We start from the raw sequence: 19,501 nt of genomic DNA, 5'->3' as shown, positions 1-19,501 counted from the left end.
ATTTTAATGCTGTTACTGCTATAACAGCATTCTTAGCAACAAGTAAAGAAGAAAATAAGTTGAGTTGCTCAAAGAAAGAGTTTAGTTCTCTGCATATCAAAACCCCAGCATTTCAAAACTCCATTAAAACCAACAGATCATGGAAGTAGTATTTGTACACACAAATGCCTTTGGCTTTCTATTATTCTACAAAAAAAAGGAAATCTAAATTAAACTTCTACAAAAATGAAACAATTTAAAGTATTTTAATTGAGGGAGTTCTGTTTTCCAGTAGCATGTGACTTTCCAGAGATTCTTCCCACTTTAGAATGAGGACTACAACACAGACAAACTATCCCAGCATTTTACATTATTATATTATGTAAATATAGTAACTATGTATTTGAAGTAATCATTACGCCTGGTGAAGATGCTTCTAATACTGAACATTTTAAATTAGGAGTTTTCATCCAGTGTAAACAAACTGAGTAAAAGATGTCTCCACTCAAGTTAGTCACATATGTTTTGCTATTTTATATCATGCATAAATTAAGAATTAGTTAGCTTTATATATGTAAGTTTGACTTCTAGATTGAAATATTAATGTGTTGGGACATGGCAAGAGATTCTTTTGTAACTATTTGTCTCTATGAAATATATCAGTTTTCTGTATTTGAGTCATCTAAATTTCCATGAATGCTTTCTCTTTGAAAGCCCTTAAAAACGACATGACAATGTTTTCATAGCTATGGTTATTTCATTTGGTTGATCCTGTCAAATTAGTTTGGTATAGAGAATTCACTAATAGTTTATGTATAGAACAGGTCATTTTGTTTTGCTATTCCTCCGTAAGCAGTTTTGCTTCCCCCCACCCCATGGCTGTTAAATACTGATGCAATAAGGAGTTTAAACCTGCTTTTAGCAACAGTGAAAAGGTACAGGAAAGGATTAAAAGTGGTTTTTATTTGCTGGCTAAGCTCCATAATGTATTCTTATAGCTGCAGGCTCTGATTCATAAAGATTCATTTGTGGCTGTGTTTCAATAGCAGTGAGTCCACTGATGAGGCATGTACATTCCTGTGTGAGTCTGGGTGTTCTTAAGATCTAATGGCTGACTAGAAATGGACATTGAACAGACTTTAAGAGGATGAGAAGCTTTTAATTCATCTTAAGTAGTTTTGTAGCTATTAAACTGCATTTTGTTTAACATACTGTAAATTGAAATATCCATATTATGCTCCATGACTGTTCTCATCTTTTAAATACAGGATACTGGCTTGTAGTGGTTGCAGGCTGCGTGGTTCACTCTATTCAAGCTTTCTGGCCTAAAAGATGATAGTATTTTCCATTGTATCCTTTAGATGCTCAGCTAGAAGCAGGACACCAAAGCAACTTTTAACTAGAGGAAGTCCTTACTGACTAATGCAGTTGCATTCCCAAACAAAACATGTATGGATGTACTAGAAATGTTGCAAAGGGAGTTTCAAATTAGATTTAAAGAGCTTTGTCTCCATGAACAGGACATGCAGCTTTTCTGGAACCCATTTTCTGTTGACATTGAAACTGTTGATCCAATTTACCAAATGGAATTGGCCGAGCTACAGACTTGTGACTCGCTGAAAGATGCATTCAAATCAAGCAGCCTTACTAATTTCTATGTGTCTCTCCCCTCAGAGACATATCATAATCTCAGGAACCATGCACTCCAAATTGCAACCATCTTTGGCAGCACCTATGTCTGTGAGCAGACTTTTTCCCAAATGAAACATCTGAAATCTCCAGTCAGATCCAGACTAACTGATGAACACTTGCATCACTTGCTACGACTGGCAGTGACAAATATGGAACCTAACATTGACCATCTCATTAGCCAAAAGCAGGCCCATAGTTCACATTGAAATATTATTTGGTTTTGTTGCTTACAATTGTTCTTCATTTAAAATATTGCATTCTTTTCCTTGTTTTTTGTGCACTACTACAAATATAATATGTGTGGTGACGCAAGTTGAGGCAGACTGAAAAGAAACACTATGTCTGCATGGATGGGTTCGGAAAAAATGGCCTTTATTGTTTATACAAACTATTTATGTATCTTAGACAGTGCAGGTGTTAGACCCTGATAGGTTTTTGTGTCCTCCTTCTTTCTTGCTATTTGCTGTTGCTGTAGGTGCCCGTATGCTGCGGTTCTAAGTTCCGGTTCTTCACATCCTGTTTACAGACCCGACAATCTGTGGCTGTCTTAAAGGTACACGGCTAAGTCTTTGAAGTCAACTAACTTATCTGCAGACCCACTGCAGACCCCAACAACTCCCCCTTTTTGTTTTTTGACCAGCTAGTACCAGGTTTGTCATGTTCTGCAGGGCCCTTGCAAACATGACGGCAAGCAAACAATATTGCCAATTGAGTGAATGGATGCCAAAAAGGCTGACATTTTCTCAGATTTTGGTAACATGTTGCTGCAATGGGGCGCCTAAAATACATGCAGCACATACCATCCAAATCCTCACAGCCATGTTCTTGAGCCAACAACAAAACCCAATAGTTGCTCTGTTTTGTATATAATGGTGGCAAATTTGACTCACATTCTTAACTACCTAACAAACAAGGTATCGACATTCAAAGTGCAAACAATATTGACTTCTTTTGGGCTAACATTATACAGAGGTAATCAATTATCGAAAATATCAAGACTTTCAGTAAGATTCTTCATTCCCCGCATACATTCACTTTTTTGCAACAATGTCTGCAAGTCAGTTTCAAGGAAGGGCACACCAAACAAGAACTGGTTCAGTAAGGAGGCCACACATTGGTTGTTGGGTTGACTGGCGGCAGCAGTGCTCCCACGGTCTGGCATGCTAAGCTCAAGCCACACACAGCGAGCAGGTATCCATCGTGGACCTTCATCTGTAGAAACACAAGCATAACCTCTCCTCCAAGTTAACAATTCATGCGGTCCCGACCAATGCCCGGTACGAGGGTCTTTCATGCGTACTAAGACACCTTCATGCTTTCTGTAATCGTGCCTCTGGGGTCATTCCCTTCATTCCCCCTTTTTGGGTGTTGGGGTTTTTTTGTGGGTTTTTTTGTTTGTTTGTTTTTAGGTTTTTTTGGGGTTGTTTTTTTTTTTAGTTAGTGCCACTTTATTAATAGACTCACACCAATGTGTACCCCCAGCTAAAAATACACACACTACGCAGACTTTGTTATTTAAAAGGTGATAGGTTAAAACTACTTGTTCACACACTTCCATCTCATCCTAGTTTCTTCTCATACTCCCTTAAAGTTATTTAACTCTTTGCTGCAGGATCTCAGCTGCACATCATTCAAAGCAAGGGCAAAACTGCACATTATCAATGTCAAAACAACCCACTGTCTCTGTTCCGTACAATTCTACAATTCCTTATTCCTTTTTTTTTAAAAAAAAAAAGAGTAAAATACATTTCAACCACTGTAATACAGTAGAGTATAGACAGCTTTTCTGCGTGACAGAACAGTCACCCTGTACTGAGAAACAGTTTTTTGCAAGGCCTGTACTACTTTCCAAGCAAATGGTGTGTGAACGTGAGGATTACCAGCAGCTGCATCTCCCAATACAATAGGACATGCGTGCGGTGCATCGGTGGAAGGAGTAGGAAGATCAAGGAGCGGTCCGCCTATCTGTTCCACTAAATCCCAGTTTCCGTCTCTTAATACCCCATCTCTTACAGCCTGCCAAAATCGCCGAGTGTCACGCGTCATTACTGTACCACTGGAAACTGGATTTTTACCACCTCCACCTTCTTCATTGCCTGTGACTGATAAAGTTGGCGTAGCTGGACCCGAATCCGGGTTTTCGGCATTTCCATCCTGCGCAGGCAGGGCCGGAGCTGAGGGGGCGGGCGGGGGGGGCCGGAGCAGAGGGGGGAAGGCGTGCGGGCTGGGGGGAGTCAGGGGGGCCTGGATCGGTCCACCGAGGTTTCTGCTTGCTGTCCTCGTCCTCGGAATCGGTATCAAGTATAAGTCGATGCAGTTGGAGAGATTTAGGGGATTCGGGGCATTGGGGAGTGGCGTCTGGTAAGGGACACAGTCTCTCCCCCTCCCCCACCCCCTCATCCTCTTGTCTGTGTTCTGGAGGGGGATACAGGGGAGGTTTGAACGATGTACCCTCATTCGCATTTTACTGACTTTTTAAGTCCCCACTTGCTTCTTGCGGAGTTTGAAAGTCCCCACTCGCATTTTGCCGACTTTTTAAGCTCCCACTCGCGTCTTGTGGACTCTGCAAGTCTCCACTCGCATTTTGTAGATTTGGCAAGCCCCCAGTCGCATTTTGCTGATATTTCAAGCCCCCATTTGCATTTTGCTGATTTTGCAAGCCCCCATTTGCATCTTGCGGATTTTTGAAGCCCCCTACAACATGTCTAAGCAGTCCCCATGTAGGCAAAAACCCGGACGCCTCTTTGTCCCCTTTTTCCAGAGCTTCTGACAGTGTTGATCCTAAATTGTCCCAGGTCCACACACTAAGAGCAGTCACGGGGGACATTTCCACTCCATGTGTTTTGGCCCACAATAATATATCTTTTAACCGAAGCCCATCTAAAGTAATTCCACGCTTCTCTAATACTAATTTCCACGTTGATAGCACCATGGTATCTTCTTTAGATAACTTAGTCCCCATGCTGTCCCTGGTGGCTCACCTTACCGGTGTCAGTTCTCCCGCGATCTTGCAGCCACTTGCTGCGCTACTCCGCTTCACCAGGCTCCGCCTCCCCAGCAACCCGCTGGTCACAGTCTCAGGATCGCTCCTGACACCCCTTACCGGGGTTGCATCGGCACAGTCTCAGGGTCTCTTTTTGATACCTTTTACTGGGATCATATAGGCACGTCGGGGTCACCAAATGTGGTAACGCAAGTCGAGGCAGACTTAAAAGAAACACTATGTCTGCGTGGCTGAGTTCGGACAAAACGGCCTTTATTGTTTATACAAACTATTTATATATCTTAGACAGTGCAGGTGTTAGACCCTGATAGGTTTTTGTGTCCTTCTTCTTGCTTGCTATTTGCTGTTGCTGTAGGTGCCCGTATGCTGCGGTTCTAAGTTCCGGTTCTTCACACCCTGTTTACAGACCTGACAATTTGTGGCTGTCTTAAAGGTACACGGCTAAGTCTTTGAAGTCAACTAACTTGTCTGCAGACCCACTGCAGACCCCAACAAATATGTACAGTGTGCATAGGAATTCGTTCATTTTTTTCCAAACTATATTCCGGCCCCCGACAGTGTCTGAGGGACAGTGAACCAGCCCCCTGTTTAAAAACTTTGAGGACCCCTGCTCTAGGGTATGGTCATTTTCAATGAGAAACTGTGACGACTAGCTACTTAACAGTGCAGGTTTATTAGTGCAAGAGATATACAGGTTTCTTTGATTGCCGGCGATAGTGACTGTTTGCAAAAAGGCACAATGCAAATAAAATGTTATAAAGTAAAAAATGTGTGAAAAAGTTACAAACAATACAGTCTGGCTACAAATATTAAAAAGTAACTCTAGAGATAGAAATATCTCTAGAGTCTCCCGAAAAAGTGCTTAGTTTAAGTCTCACCCAAGGCGTTCCAGTGGGGGGAGAAGCAAGGCTCAGCCCGTCGGCCAATCCCAGGAGTCAGTCTCAGTGGCATCTTTCCTTAAGTTGTTCTCAGTGGTGTCTTCCCCACTTGTTCCCCTCATTCATTCACTTTTTATGCTTCTCCTTTTTATGCTTCTCTTTACTCTCAGGTGGAGCTTGAGTGACTCTAGTCATACATTCCTTTATTATGATTGGTGTAAAGTTATCTCGCTTTCATTTAAAGATACAGTTCACTCTAAATTTCCTACACATGCTCCCCAAGCGGGGTATTCACTCTCTTTGGGGGGGCCATTTGAGTAGGAGGTAGGAGGTTGCGATCTCCCACTACCACAATTATTTTACCCTAGCATCCTTGAGTCTTGTCTCTTCAGCAGTTTTTCTTTTAGCAGTTAGCATGTCTTCGTCAGAAGGCTTTGAAGTGCTGAGGGGGCCTAGTTCCCAACCTTCTCTCACTGATAATGAGGCTCTTGCTTGGTCTTTGCCACAGTTGTTGGCTCAGCAACAGACATCTCATATATTTTACAGCCGCTATGCAGCTTATCGGCTGTATGGTACCATCATGTTCCCAATCCTGCAGGGAGTACAGCAGAGCCTGGCCGTGGTGTCTCCACTCTGCTCCACCCTCCACTGCTCCTCTAGGATAGCAGGTTGTGTTGTGTGGTTTAGGGAACTGTGGTGATGTAGATTTTGTGCATGCCAACCATCTGAAAGTGGCAATTGTTTATTTCCCTAAAAAGCTTTCTGTAATACTATGCTTCTATTAGGACTCAAATTTTCTCTAATCCCCCCCCTCAAGGTGATTTTCCCACATACTCCTATGAAAATAGCCTATGGTGTATGAAATTATCTATGGGCAGTTAACTTCTACATGTATGTCAAATGTGTTTTTAAATGAATCTCAATCAGATGGTTTCTTTACATGCCTTTCAGAAAAGACGACGGCGGATTGACCAAAGCATGATTGGGAAGCCAACAAACTTTGTTCACACGGCTCATGTAGGATCAGGAGACCTATTCAGTGGAATGAACTCAGTAAGCATGAGTGGATGACGAATATTTCATCTTTGATACAATATGGGAACATGACTATTGCGGCTGAAACAATTAGTTGAAGGAGTGGTTCTCAACTGAGTTATGAGTTTCTGTAAAGCTGAAAAACAACCTGCTAGTGTCTTAATTCCAAGCCTTAACCACTTGCGTTTAAGATTATGGAATATCATATTAACAATTCCTACATTTACTGACAACACAAAGTACATTTTTTTAAAATTATACAAGGTATATGTAGAGTACTTCTTAAATTTATTCCAATAACATGTATGAACTAAAATAGAAGTATATATTAAAATATACTAGAGTATTTCAGAAAAAAATCTTTTAAAGTATCTTAGAATTCCAATTAGATTTCTTAAATATTGTTAAAATGTTGTTTATATAAAACTCTGTAACTTTCCTTAGTTTATAGTTCACACAAATATTCTTATTGTGTGTACTTATTGAGCTTCTCACTATTTGTGATGTGAATTATTTCCAGAGCAAGCAACACTGATGTCACAAATGGGGTTTTGTGGCTTCCTGTAGATGATGGGAACTATAAGTATTTTTATGTCTTTGAAAGTGGAAAACAGAGACTGAGTGGTGGGTTAGCCTTTGCCAACAGCCAAAATCCCACCTAGCCACTCACTCACTCCCCCTCCTCAGTGGGACAGAGGGACAAAATAGGATGAGAAAGCTTGTGGGTCGACATAAAGACAGGAAATCACTTACCAATTACTGTCATAAGAAAAACAGACTCAACTTGGGGAAAAATAATTTAATTTATTGCCAATTAAAATAGATTCATATAGTGAGAAACAAAAAGACAAACATCAAACCAACAAGTTTTCTCCTCCCTTTCCCAGGCTGAACTTCACTCCTCCTTGACCTGCCCCAATGAGCTCTGTGTGTGTGGAGAGGGTTATGGTCAGTACATAGTGGTTTTTCTCTGCACCCTTTCCTTTTCACAGAATCATAGAATGATTTGGGTTGGAAGGGACCATCAAAGATCATCTAGTCCAATCCTTCTGCCATGGGCAGGGACATCTTTCACTAGACCAGGTTGCTCAAAGCCCCGTCCAACCTGACCTTGAACACTTCCAATGATGGGGCGTCCACAACTTCTCTGGGCAACCTGTTCCAGTGTCTCACCATTCTTATTGTAATTTCTTTTCCCCTTACGTTCAATCTAAATCTACCCTCTTTCAATTTAAAAATGTTGCCCCATGTCCTGTCACTACGGGCTTTGGTAAAAAGACTCTCCATCTTTCTTACAAGCCCCCTTTATATATTGAAAGGCTGCAATAAGGTCTCCCTGGAGCCTTCTCTTCTCCAGGATGAATCCCAACTCTCAGCCTTTCTGCATAGGAGAGGTGTTCCATCCCTCTGATCATTTTTGTGTCCCTCCTCTGGACCCGCTCTAAGAGGTCCATTTCATTCTTGTGCTGAGGTCCCCAGAGCTGGATGTAGAACTCCAGGTGGGGTCTCACAAGAGCAGAGTAGAGGGGGAGTCCTCTGCAGGGCTGCTCTCAATCCATTAATCACCTAGTCTGTACTGATATTGGGGATTGCCCTGACCCAGGTGCAGGACCTTGCACTTGATCTTGTGGAACGTCATGAGATTCGCACAGGCCCACTTCTCCAGTATGTCATGGTTCCTCTGGATGGCATCCTTTCCCTCTAGCATATCAACTGCATCACTCAGCTTGGTGTCATCTGCAAACTTGTTGAGGACACTGTCTACATCATTAATGAATATATTAAACAGTACCAGTCCCAATATGGACCCCTGAGGGACACCACTTGTTACTAGTTTCAATTTGGACATTGAGCCATTGATTAACTCTCTGGATGCAGCCATCCAGCCAATTCCTTATGCACCTAATAGTCCATCCATCAAATCCATCTCTCTCCAATTTGGAGTCAAGAATGTTGTGAGGGACCACGTCAAAGGCTTTACAGAAGTCCAGGTAGATGACATCTGTAGCTCTTCTCTTGTCCACTGATGCAGTCACTCCAGCGTAGAAGGCCACTAGGTTGGTCAGGCACAATTTGCCCTTGGTGAAACCATGCTGGCTGTCTCCAATCACCTCTCTGTCTTCCATATGCTTCAACATAGCTTCCAAGAGGATCTGCTCCATGATCTTACCAGGCATGGAGGTGAGGCTTACCAGTCGGTCATTCCCAGGGTCCTCCTTTTTAAAAATGGGTATGATATTCCCTTTTCTTCAGTCACTGGAGACTTTGCTTGACTGCCATGACTTCAGATATGATGGAGAGTGGCAAGGCAACTACATCTGCCAGTTCCCTCAGGACCCTGGATCCTACGGGCTTGTGTATGTTCAGGTTCCTCAGGTGATATCAAACTGGATCATTTCCTACGATGGGAAGGACTTTGTTCCACAGTCCCTGCCTTAAGGTTCAGGGACTTGAGAGATGTGGGAACAGTGATTGCCAGTGAAAATGGAGGAAAACAATCAGAGTACCTCAGCCTTCTCCATGTTGGTTGTCACTAGATCTCCTGTCTTATTTATCGGAGGGAGGTGAGGGTGGTATACATTTTCTTTAGCCTTCTTTTTCTGACCAATGCACCTGTAGAAGCCCTTCTTATGATTCTTCACATCCCTTGAAAAATTCAGCTGCAACTGATTCCCACTGTAGGAAGCAACTCAGAGTGGGTGAGTGAGTGAGTCCCACTGTAGGAAGTGGGTTAGAGTTAGTGAGTGAGTAAGTCCTACTGTAGGGCGCGGGTTTGAGTCAGTGAGTGAGTGAGTCATACTGTAGGTAGCAGGTTAGAGTGAGTGACTGAGTGAGTCCCACTGTAGGAAGCGGGTTAGAGTGAGTGTGTGAGTGAGTCCCAATGTAGGAAGCAGCTCCGAGTGGGGGAGTGAGTGAGTCCCAATGTAGGGCGCGGGTTTGAGTGAGTGAGTGAGTCCCACTGTAGGAAGCGGGTTAGAGTGAGTGACTGAGTCCCACTGTAGGAAGCGGGTTAGAGTTAGTGAGTGTGTCCCACTTTAGGAAGCGGGTTATAGTGAGTGAGTCAGTGAGTCCCCCTGTAGGAAGTGGGTTAGAGTGAGTGAATTCATCCCACTGTAGGAAACGGGTTAGAGTGAGTGAGTGAGTCCCACTGTAGGAAGCAGTTTAGAGTGAGTGAGTGACTGAGTCCCACTGTAGGAATCGGGTTAGAGTAAGTGAGTAAGTCCCACTATAGAACCAATTCAGAGTGGGTGAGTGAGTGTGTCCCACTGTAGGAAGCGGGTTAGAGTGAGTGAGTGACTGAGTCCCACTGTAGGAAGCGAGTCAGAGTGAGTGAGTGACTGACTCACACTGTAGGGCACTGGATAGAATCAGTGAGTGAGTGAGTCCCACTGTAGGAAGCGGGTTAGAATGAGTGAGTGAGTCCCACTGCAGGGCGCAGGTTAGAGTGAGGGAATGACTGAGTCCCACTGTAGGAAGCGGCTTAGAGTGAGTGAGTGAGTCCCACTGTAGGGCGGTGGTTAGAATGAGTGAGTGAGTGAGTCTCACTGTAGGAAGCGGGTTAGATTGAGCGAGTGAGTCCCACTGTAGGAAGCGGGTTACTGTGAGTGAGTGACTGAGTCCCACTGTAGGAAGCGGGTTAGAGTGAGTGAGTGAGTCCCACTGTAGGGCGCAGGTTAGAGTGAGTGAGTGTATGAGTCCCACTGTAGGAAGCGGCTCAAAGTGAGTGAGTGAGTGAGTCCCACTGTAGGAAGCAACTCAGAGTGGGTGAGTGAGTGAGTCCCACTGTAAGAAGTGGGTTAGAGTTAGTGAGTGAGTAAGTCCTACTGTAGGGCGCGGGTTTGACTCAGTGAGTGAGTGAGTCACACTGTAGGTAGCGGGTTAGAGTGAGTGACTGAGAGAGTCCCACTGTAGGAAGCGGGTTAGAGTGAGTGTGTGAGTGAGTCCCAATGTAGGAAGCAGCTCCGAGTGGGGGAGTGAGTGAGTCCCAATGTAGGGCGCGGGTTTGAGTGAGTCCCACTGTAGGAAGCGGGTTAGAGTGAGTGACTGAGTCCCACTGTAGGAAGTGGGTTAGAGTGAGTGAGTGAGTCCCACTGTAGGAAGTGGGTTAGAGTTAGTGACTGAGTAAGTCCCACTGTAGGGCACGGGTTTGAGTCAGTGAGTGAGTCCCCCTGTAGGAAGCAGGTTAGAGTTAGTGAGTGTGTCCCACTGTAGGAAGCGGGTTAGATTGAGTGAGTGAGTGTGTCCCACTGTAGGAAGCGGCTCAAAGTGAGTGAGTGAGTGAGTCCCACTGAAGGAAGCAACTCAGAGTGGGTGATTGAGTGAGTCCCAATGTAGGGCGCGGGTTAGAGTGAGTGAGTGTGTCCCACTCACTTTCCTGATCCCATCCCTACACATTTGGGCAGCATCCCTATATACTTCCCAGAATTCGTGTCCCTGCTTCCACTGCCTATGCATTTCCTTTTTGCACTTCGGCTTGACCAGAAGGTCCTTACTCAGCTATGCTGGCCTTCTGTCTTCCTTGCCTGATTTCTTATGCATGGGAATCAAGAGCTCTCGTGCTCTAAGAAAAATGTCCTTAAAAGCTGCCAGCTCTCTTCTGCTCCTTTATCCCTGAAGGCAGATTCCTAGGGGGTCCCATCCACTAGTTCTTTAAACACCTGAAAGTTTGCTCTCCTAAAATTCAGGGTCTTGACTTTACTCTTCACCTGGCTCATATCCCTTGAGATCACAAATTCCACCAGGGCATGATCACTGCAGCTCAGGCTGCCTCCAATCTTGACCTCTCCAAATAGTTCATCTTTGGTGGTAAGCAACAGGTCCAGTAATGCTTCTCTGGTTGGGCTGTGTATCACCTGGATTAAAAAATTATCCTCACACTCCAAGAGTCTCCTGGACTGCATACAGCTTGCTGTGCTGCTTGTCCAGCAGATGTCAGGGTGGTTTAAGTCCCCCAGCAGGATCAGAGCCTGTGAGTGTGATACTTCTGGTAGTTGAAGTAAGAACACTTCATCAACATCCTCCTCTTCATCAGATGGCCTATAGTAGACACCAACCATGAGGTTTCCTCTGTTGGCTTGGCCCCTAATTTTCACCCATAAGCTTTCAACCTGTTCATCGCTGTCTTTCGAAGGCAACTCTGTGCAGTCAGTCCATTTTTTTACATAAGGGGCAACCCCCTGCCCCTCCTTCCTTTCCTGTCCCTTCTGAAGAGTTTATAGCCATTGATCGCAGAGCTCCAGTCATGTGAGTTATCCCACCAAATTTCAGTGATAGCGATTAGGCCATAGCTTTCCAGATGCACAGTGGCTTCCAACTCCTCCTGTTTGTTACCCATTCTATGTGCATTGGTATAGAGACACTTCAGTTGGGCTGTCAACTGTGTCACCTTTTTGGAAGTTCAAGCCCCAATTCCTTTGCGGCATTTCTCAGGTGTTCCCTTGTTGGTTCCTAACACATCAGTAGCCCCTGGTTCTTCTCTGTTGCTCAAAACTCCATCCCCTTCCCCTACTGAGTCTAGTTTAAAGCTCTGTTTGGGCATGGGTTCTCCACAAGCTGTAGTCTTTCAGGAATATCCATGTTTGGTGTGGGTCCTCCACAGGCTCAGGGAGTATCTGCTCCAGTGCCTGGAACACCTCCTCCTTCTCTGACCTTGGTGCTCCCTCTGTTGTTTCTCTTTTTGTTCCTCCCTCCTCTCTCTCCAGTGGTTTTTCCCTTTCTTAAATATGTTTTCACAGAGGAATCACTAACTTTGCTCATAGGCTCAGTTTTGGCCTGCAGTGGGTCTGTTGTGGAGCCTGCTGGAACTGGCTGTATCTGACACAGGGCAGCCCTGCATGGGAAGCCCCTCTTCTCACAAAGGCCACCCCTGCAGCCCCTCTGGCTACCAAAACCTTGCCACATATACCCAATACACTAAGATATATATTGAAAGTGACCTTATGAGAATAAATTTATTTTGTACTATTTCATATTTTCTGTGGAATGTCAATATATTTTTAAGGTCATTAATACACAATCTAAGAAAAGAATGGCATATAGATAAGGATGAAAAATACTTCTTGACCTTAATAATCCCCTTTAAAGAAGTCATTTCTTTATGGTGGATTTTAGCAAAGGGGAAGAGAGAGTTCTGTCAGGGGTATTAGAATAAAGAACAGAGCTGTAAAGAAAAAAGTCAGTTTTAGTGTAGGCAAGTGAGGTCATTTGTAGCTTCCTAGAAACTAGTTTGATTTTTTACAGCTTACTGCGATCAGAAGAAAACTTTCATAACTCAGTAATCATTGGGGAAGGGCAAAACTGGGAAATCTGACATGGCAAAGAAAGTACCAGGTTTTCCCTGAAAGCAACATTATGGATTGGAAGTAATTTATACTAAAACATCTGTAAGCAAGTTAAATAGACAAGCACTGTTTCAGCTTGATAAAATTAAATTAAAGCTAATTATCTATTTAATGAAATATATTACATTAATATTTAAAACTATGTTTAAATTACAATAATTAAATGAGTGGTGTTCTTAATAAAATTTTTAAAATGCATGGCTTTTTGCTTTTTAGATGTTTGCTGCTCTTCCTGTGAGAACTTTTCCCATTGTCACAGCTGAGCAGCCTCATGGGAGGCTTGTGTTGGTTGTCTGAAGCTTTACTCTCTCACTTCAGACTTTTTCCCCTACTTGCCCTCACCTTTGCCTTGCATAACACCCAACTCATCTCCAGATAGTAGATAATCATTATTGTCTCTCTATATGGACTTTTTCTTTCATTTTAACACTCATAACTGTTTGTATCTCTTTCTCTTTTTTTTCTTTTGGATAATGTGCTGCATCAGTGACTAGAGTGATTTTTCTGAACCCAGATAAGAAGAGACAGCATGCAAAAAATAATCTATTTCTCTCTCTTTTTAGAATTACAAATCTCTACTTTTTCATATTTGCCTATTTTCCTGCCTCTTCCTTGGTGACTCACTGTGGTAATATTTCATCCAGTCTCTGTGTTAATTCTTGACAGTGTAAATTCCAAGATCACAGGCTTCTCTTCATGTGTTTTTCTGCTACTTAACTTCCTTTATAGTATGGATGTTATATTACTTCATGAACTTACTTCTGCCTTCTCTCTTCTGAATATCTTAGGAAGACCTCCTGCAATTTCATTAGCTTTTTCCCATATAAATTTGTGAATAAATTCGAACTGCTCTGAACCTTTTTCATCAGCATTGTTATTTATTATATATCCTCATGCTTCTGAGTACAGTAGTTTTCTGACTACTGAAATATTTTGGGGTTTGTTTGCCTTCTCTGTAAAGAACCTTGCTATTTTGTCAAAGGCAAAATTATACAGTAGGAACCCTCTGTGCACCGTTCCCTTCTCATTCCCATCACCTTCTTTTCTTAGTTTTTCTCATTTACTTAGTTTTCTCTTGTTTACTTTCTCAAGGACCATCTTATTTCCTGATTTTAAAGGGGAGGGAAGAAATTAATTAGCTAGATATACAACATAACAGATTGTATGATCTTTAATTGGTGTGATCCCTTTCAAAATTCTTGAATCCTTATCCTATCTAAATTAGACGTAAAACAGAAAAGAACCTTTGTTATTATGTATCATCATAGGGAAGGCAATGCTGTCTTTGAAGGAAAAAAGCATTTTATTGTGCTTGTTCTTGCAGTTTAGACTGTCTAAAAAGGAGAGTGCTTCAGAAAGAGTGCCACCTTGTCAGCCCACAATTCTGTTAGACATGCTTTTTAGTCAGTGTTTTTGACATTGTATGTATCCTACATAAATTTTCATATAGAAGATGGCCACTGAACTACTAATGCAGTCAAGCTTACATTTGCTGGAGTTTATTTTAGGTGCAACAGCCTCTGCATTTTAGACTAATACTTCTTTACTCATTAACACAAACATGCATGTGAGGCGGCAGGCAACCCCCTCCTTGCCCACCTAGCCTTCCCAGGTGCCTCTGTACAAAAGATATGAGTCTCTGGATGTGGAAGACCAGTCAATGGATGATGTGGATGACGGTCCATCTCTATCAGAGGTGTTGCCAAGGTCCGAAAGGTCTACTCCCTGTATCACGACCACCCGCACAAGGAAGAAAAGATGGGTTATATTTGTATTTGTAGGTGACTCCCTTCTGAGTGGAACAGAGGGTCCAATATACCAGACAGACCCTCCTCTTAGGGAAGTCTGCTGCCTCCCTGGGGCCCAGGTTAAGGACATCACTAGGAAACTTTAGCCTGGTATGGCCCTCAGACTATTACCCACTGCTCTTCCATGTGGGTGGCAATGAAACCACAACGTGTAGTCCAAGGGCAATCAAAAGACACTTCAGGGCCATGGGATGGTTGGTAAGGGAATCTGGAGCACAGGTAATTTTTTCCTCTATCCTTCCAGTTGCAGAAGAAACAGAATGACCCAGTCTATTAATACACGGCTCTATGGCTGGTGTCACCACCAGAATTTTGGATTTATTGATAATGGGATGGCCAACACGGTACCAGGGCTGCTGGCATCAGATGGGATTTACCTTTCTTAAAGGGAGAAGAGGGTCTTTGCTCACAAGCTAGCAGGGCTCATTGACAGAGCTTTAAACTATAGACTTGAAGGGGGAGAGGGATAATATCAGGCTTGCCCGTGACAAGCTGTGGAACAACACACCAATGTTAGAGGGACAGGATGCTAGTGAGGGCCTTCAACGTGTTGCTCCAAGACGTGCTGGGTACACTGGAGTACACTTGAAGTTTTATGGAGATGACCCAGGGGCTCCTGAGGTAATAGGAACCAAGAGGGAAACACTGGTGAAATACCTCAAAGGAATTAAGGGGTGTTCCTCTAAGAAGATGAAACAGCTGACAGCCCAGAAGTGCCTCTACACCAATGCATGCAGCATGGGCAACAAACAGGAGACGTTGGAAGCCACCATGCTGCTAGAAAGCTACGACCTAGTTGCCACTACTGAAACTTCATGGGACAAATCCCATCACTGGAGTGCAGCTATCAATGGCTACAGGCTGTTTAGAAGGGACAGGTGAGGAAGGAGGGATGGAGGGGTTACCCTCTACATCAAGAAATGGATAGACTGTGAAGAGCCGGCTCTGAAGAATAGCCATGAGCAGCTTGAAAGTTTATGGGCAAGAATTGGAGACCAAGCAACAAAGGGAACCTTGTGATTGGTGTCTAATACAGGCCACCTGATCAGGAGAGCCTATTGACAAAGCCTTCTTACTCCAGCTACAGGAGGCATCGCACTTGCAGGCTCTTGTCCTGCTGAGGGACATCCACCACCCTGATGTCTGCTGGAAAAATAGCATGGTGAGCTGTAGGCAATCCAGGAGACTCCTGGACTACACTGAGGATAACTTCTTAAGCCAGGTAATAGACAGCCCTACCAGAGGGGATGCGATACTGGACCTGATGGTCACCAATGAAAGTGAGCTAATCAGTGATGTCAGGATTGGAGGCAGCCTGGGCTGCAGTGGTCATGCACTGGTGGAGTTTGCAGTCCTGAGGGATATTGTTCAGGTGAAGAGTAAAGTCAGGACCCTGAATTTTAGGAAAGCAAACTTCCAGCTGTTCAAGGAGTTAGTTGATAGCACCCCCTGGGAAACTGCCCTCAGGGACAAGGGAGGAGAACAGAGCTGGCAGATCTTTAAGGATGCTTTCCATAGAGTGCAAGAACTCTCAATCCCCATGTGTAAGAAATCAGGAAAGGAAGGCAAGAGATCAACATGGATGAGTCAAGACCTGCTGGTCAAACTAAAAGGCAAGAAGGAAATGCACAGGCAGTGGAAGCAGGGACAGGTATCCTGGGAAAAGTATAGGGATGTTGCTCAGTTGTGTAGGGACGGGATCAGGAAGGCCAAGGCACGGCTGAAGCTGAACTTGGCAAGGGACACAAAGAAGGTATGTCAGCCAGAAAAGGAAGGTCAAAGAAAGTGTACCCCCTCTGATGAACAACACTGGCAAACTGTAACAACAGATGAGGAGAAGGCCGAGGTACTCAACAACTTTTTTGCCTCAGTCTTCACTGGCAACCTCTTTTCCCACACCTCTCAAGTGGATGGACCACAAGGCAGGGACTGGGGGAGTAAAGTCTCTCCCACTGTAGGAGAAGATCAGGTTCATGACCACCTGAGGAACCTGAACACACATAAGTCTATGGGGCCTGACAAGATGCATCCCAAAGTCCTGAGGGAACTGGCTGATATAGTTGCCAAGCCACTCTCCATCATATTTGAAAAGTCACGGCAGTCAGGTGAAGTCCCCAGTGACTGGAAAAAGAGAAACATTGCACCTCTTTTTAAAACAGGTAGAAAGGAGAACCCTGGGAACTACCAACCTGTCAGCCTCACCTCTGTGCCTGGGAAGATCATGGAACAGATCCTCCTAGAAACTATGCTAAGGCACATGGAGGACAGGGAGGTGATACGAGACAGCCAGCATGTCTTCACCAAGGGCAAGTCTTGCCTGACCAACCTAGTGGCCTTCTATAATGGAGTGACTACATCAGTGGACAAGGGAAAAGCTATGGATGTCATCTACCTGGACTTCTGTAAGGCCTTTGAGACAGTCCCCCACAACATCCTTCTCTATAAATTGGAGAGATATGGATTTGATGGATGGACTGTTTGGTGGATGAGGAATTGGCTGCATGGTTGCATCCAGAGGGTAGTGGTCAACGGCTCAATGTCCAGATGGAGCTCAGTGACAAGTGGTGTCCCTCAGAGGTCTGTATTGTGACCAGTACTGTTTAATATCTTCATCAATGACATAGTGGGATTGAGTGCACCCTCAACAAGTTTGCAGATGACACCGAGCTGAGTGGTGTGGTCGACACACTTCAGTTACTAGGTAGATATTTTATAAATTGATTATTGCATTTTTAATGTAATGGTATTAACTTCACTGGTTTATCATGCTTGGCAAAGAATGTTTTCCATATAACAAGCTAAAATACAGCTTGTCAGGTAGAGTGGAATGGATACTGATAAGATTGGATTAATTTTCTTGATTAATCAAGCAGCTCAATGAGAGCCTGAATCAGCCAGTTTTCTTTGGGATAGAGGAAAAACTTCTGCATCAGCACCACTTCTTCTGTCTCTCCTGCTGTGCTGCCTGCAGAAGTGAAAATTCCAGAAAGCCTACTCTGCGTATATCCTCATGCAAAAGTAATGTAGCTTTAATGGTGAGAGTGCACTTGAAAAACAAACCAAAAAATAAAACCAAAAGCAAGAAGAATCCATAGTTCACTTCTGCTTGTCTGCCTTGTTTTCTCTGACCCCCTTTCCCTTCTGTCTCCAGGTGAGCTCAATTCAGAACCAAATGCAGTCCAAGGGAGGCTATGGAAGTGGCATATCTGCAAGCATTCAGATGCAGCTTGTAGACACTCAGGCAGGATAACCCTAGAGAAACCTTTCCAGTAAGTATTACTGTCTGCTTTTCAGGCACTAGTAAAGTAGTGAGGAAGAACATTCTGCCACATATCGTGATTAGCTCCCTATAAACAGCTGTGTCCTTATGAGGCACTATTAAAATGTATTTCTGGGTACAACATTCAATAGCATGTGAGCATGTTGATTTTTATTATATAATGAACAAGACAGTAATAATTCAGTCCTGACTGCAAAGGTGTCCTTAAACTTGTTTTATGTCCAAGAATTTATTGTAGGTAAATCTTTGCAAGAGAACTTAGTTGTATACCAAATTTCAAAAGAGTTTTGTGATATAATTAGGATATAATTTTTGCAACAGTACCATTTAATTAAGCAAAATATGCGTGGTGGTAAATATGTTATGGTAGGAAAATCATCACTATCAAAATGTTCAAAACTCAGTTTAATGTGTTTTTTGTGTTACAGGTTTATTTTCCTCTTTTACCTTGGTCACTGCTTTATGTTCATGATGAGAGAAGTGATGGCTCATTGTTCACACTTTGTGATTACTGCACTGAAAAGTTGCTGTTCTGCTCTGATGATGCCATTTATGAGATTGGTCCTACTGTGCCTTTCAGTGACATGCACACATTGGCCTCCTACCAGTACCATGGATGTAGAGCTGTTTAGGATCAGTTTTAGCTGTTTATTAAAGCAAATTAAAGCACCAACCTTAGCTTCCATCATCAATACCTAATGCACAGCATTCTGTTACTCCTTATTCTTTAAATATTTTCTCCAGTCAAGTAATTTTAAAATAAGTAAGTGTCCATTACTATTTTTAATCTCTCATTGTTCATATCCATTTTTGAAAGGCCAGTTCCCTGCAAGCACAAATTATTATTTCATACAAAATCATCATAACAGATGACCACATGTTTTGTGGAGCTGTTTTGTGTGGTGGCCTGTTTGGTGCCAGAAAAAAATTAAATTGCTTACTGCAGACTGATGATACTGTTGTTGGTGAAAAATTTAGCTGTGGCATGTCTCATGCCTGGTTTTGAAAAAGGACTTGTATCTTATCTGCTTCAGAGTTAGGTTTTTATTTTAAGTTTTATCCAACTGGTCTTGAAATAATAAAGAGAAAACTTGCATTCATAAGACATTTGTTATAAATGTTCAGTGTATTTATTTTGAAAGACTTGACCTCAAGACTGTAAACTGGTGTAGTATCTAAGTATTGTGGAAGTGTTTTAGTATATTTAAAAAATAAAATAATCATGTTTGGCTGCTTCTTTTTTTTTTACATTTTTTCTTAATTTTAGGCTGTATGGTCATTTTCAGTAGCAGTATGTCAGACTGCCTGCAGTATTAGCTGAAAATTTTAGTAGCCCTCTCTAAGTAGTTAGCAGTTTCTGTGTATTAAATACTTAGGGGCCATGGAAGTTGCTAAGAGCAACATAATAATCTGGCAGAACAAATGCCAGTGAAAACAACATACAGGGTGACTTTTTACAAAGTTGACAAAAAGCCTTTTGCTCA

At 43.1% G+C, this 19,501-nt stretch overlaps 2 protein-coding genes across 2 annotated transcripts in view; both read left to right on the top strand.

The window, feature by feature from the left end:
- LOC129734929 (CDC42 small effector protein 2-like) overlaps nucleotides 1-19,254 on the top strand; it is a 60,873-nt gene extending 41,619 nt beyond the window's left edge. Inside the window, exons 3-5 of the mRNA XM_055700353.1 lie at nucleotides 6,505-6,606; nucleotides 17,889-18,006; nucleotides 18,446-19,254. Coding sequence (XP_055556328.1) covers nucleotides 6,505-6,606; nucleotides 17,889-17,987 — 201 coding nt within the window. The 3' untranslated portion in view covers nucleotides 17,988-18,006; nucleotides 18,446-19,254. The remainder of the gene's footprint in view (nucleotides 1-6,504; nucleotides 6,607-17,888; nucleotides 18,007-18,445) is intronic.
- Nucleotides 10,978-17,882, top strand: LOC129734918 (uncharacterized). The gene has a single exon (XM_055700331.1). It carries the CDS (start codon nucleotides 15,897-15,899, stop codon nucleotides 17,325-17,327), a length of 1,431 nt encoding a protein of 476 aa, XP_055556306.1. The 5' UTR covers nucleotides 10,978-15,896; the 3' UTR covers nucleotides 17,328-17,882.
- Nucleotides 19,255-19,501: the final 247 nt, after the last annotated feature.

The sequence above is a fragment of the Falco cherrug genome (genome assembly GCF_023634085.1).
Source record: "Falco cherrug isolate bFalChe1 chromosome W unlocalized genomic scaffold, bFalChe1.pri SUPER_W_unloc_1, whole genome shotgun sequence".
Taxonomy (NCBI): domain Eukaryota; kingdom Metazoa; phylum Chordata; class Aves; order Falconiformes; family Falconidae; genus Falco; species Falco cherrug.
The sequence above is the reverse complement of the archived record's forward strand: the minus strand, read 5'-3'. Positions and strand labels throughout refer to the sequence as shown.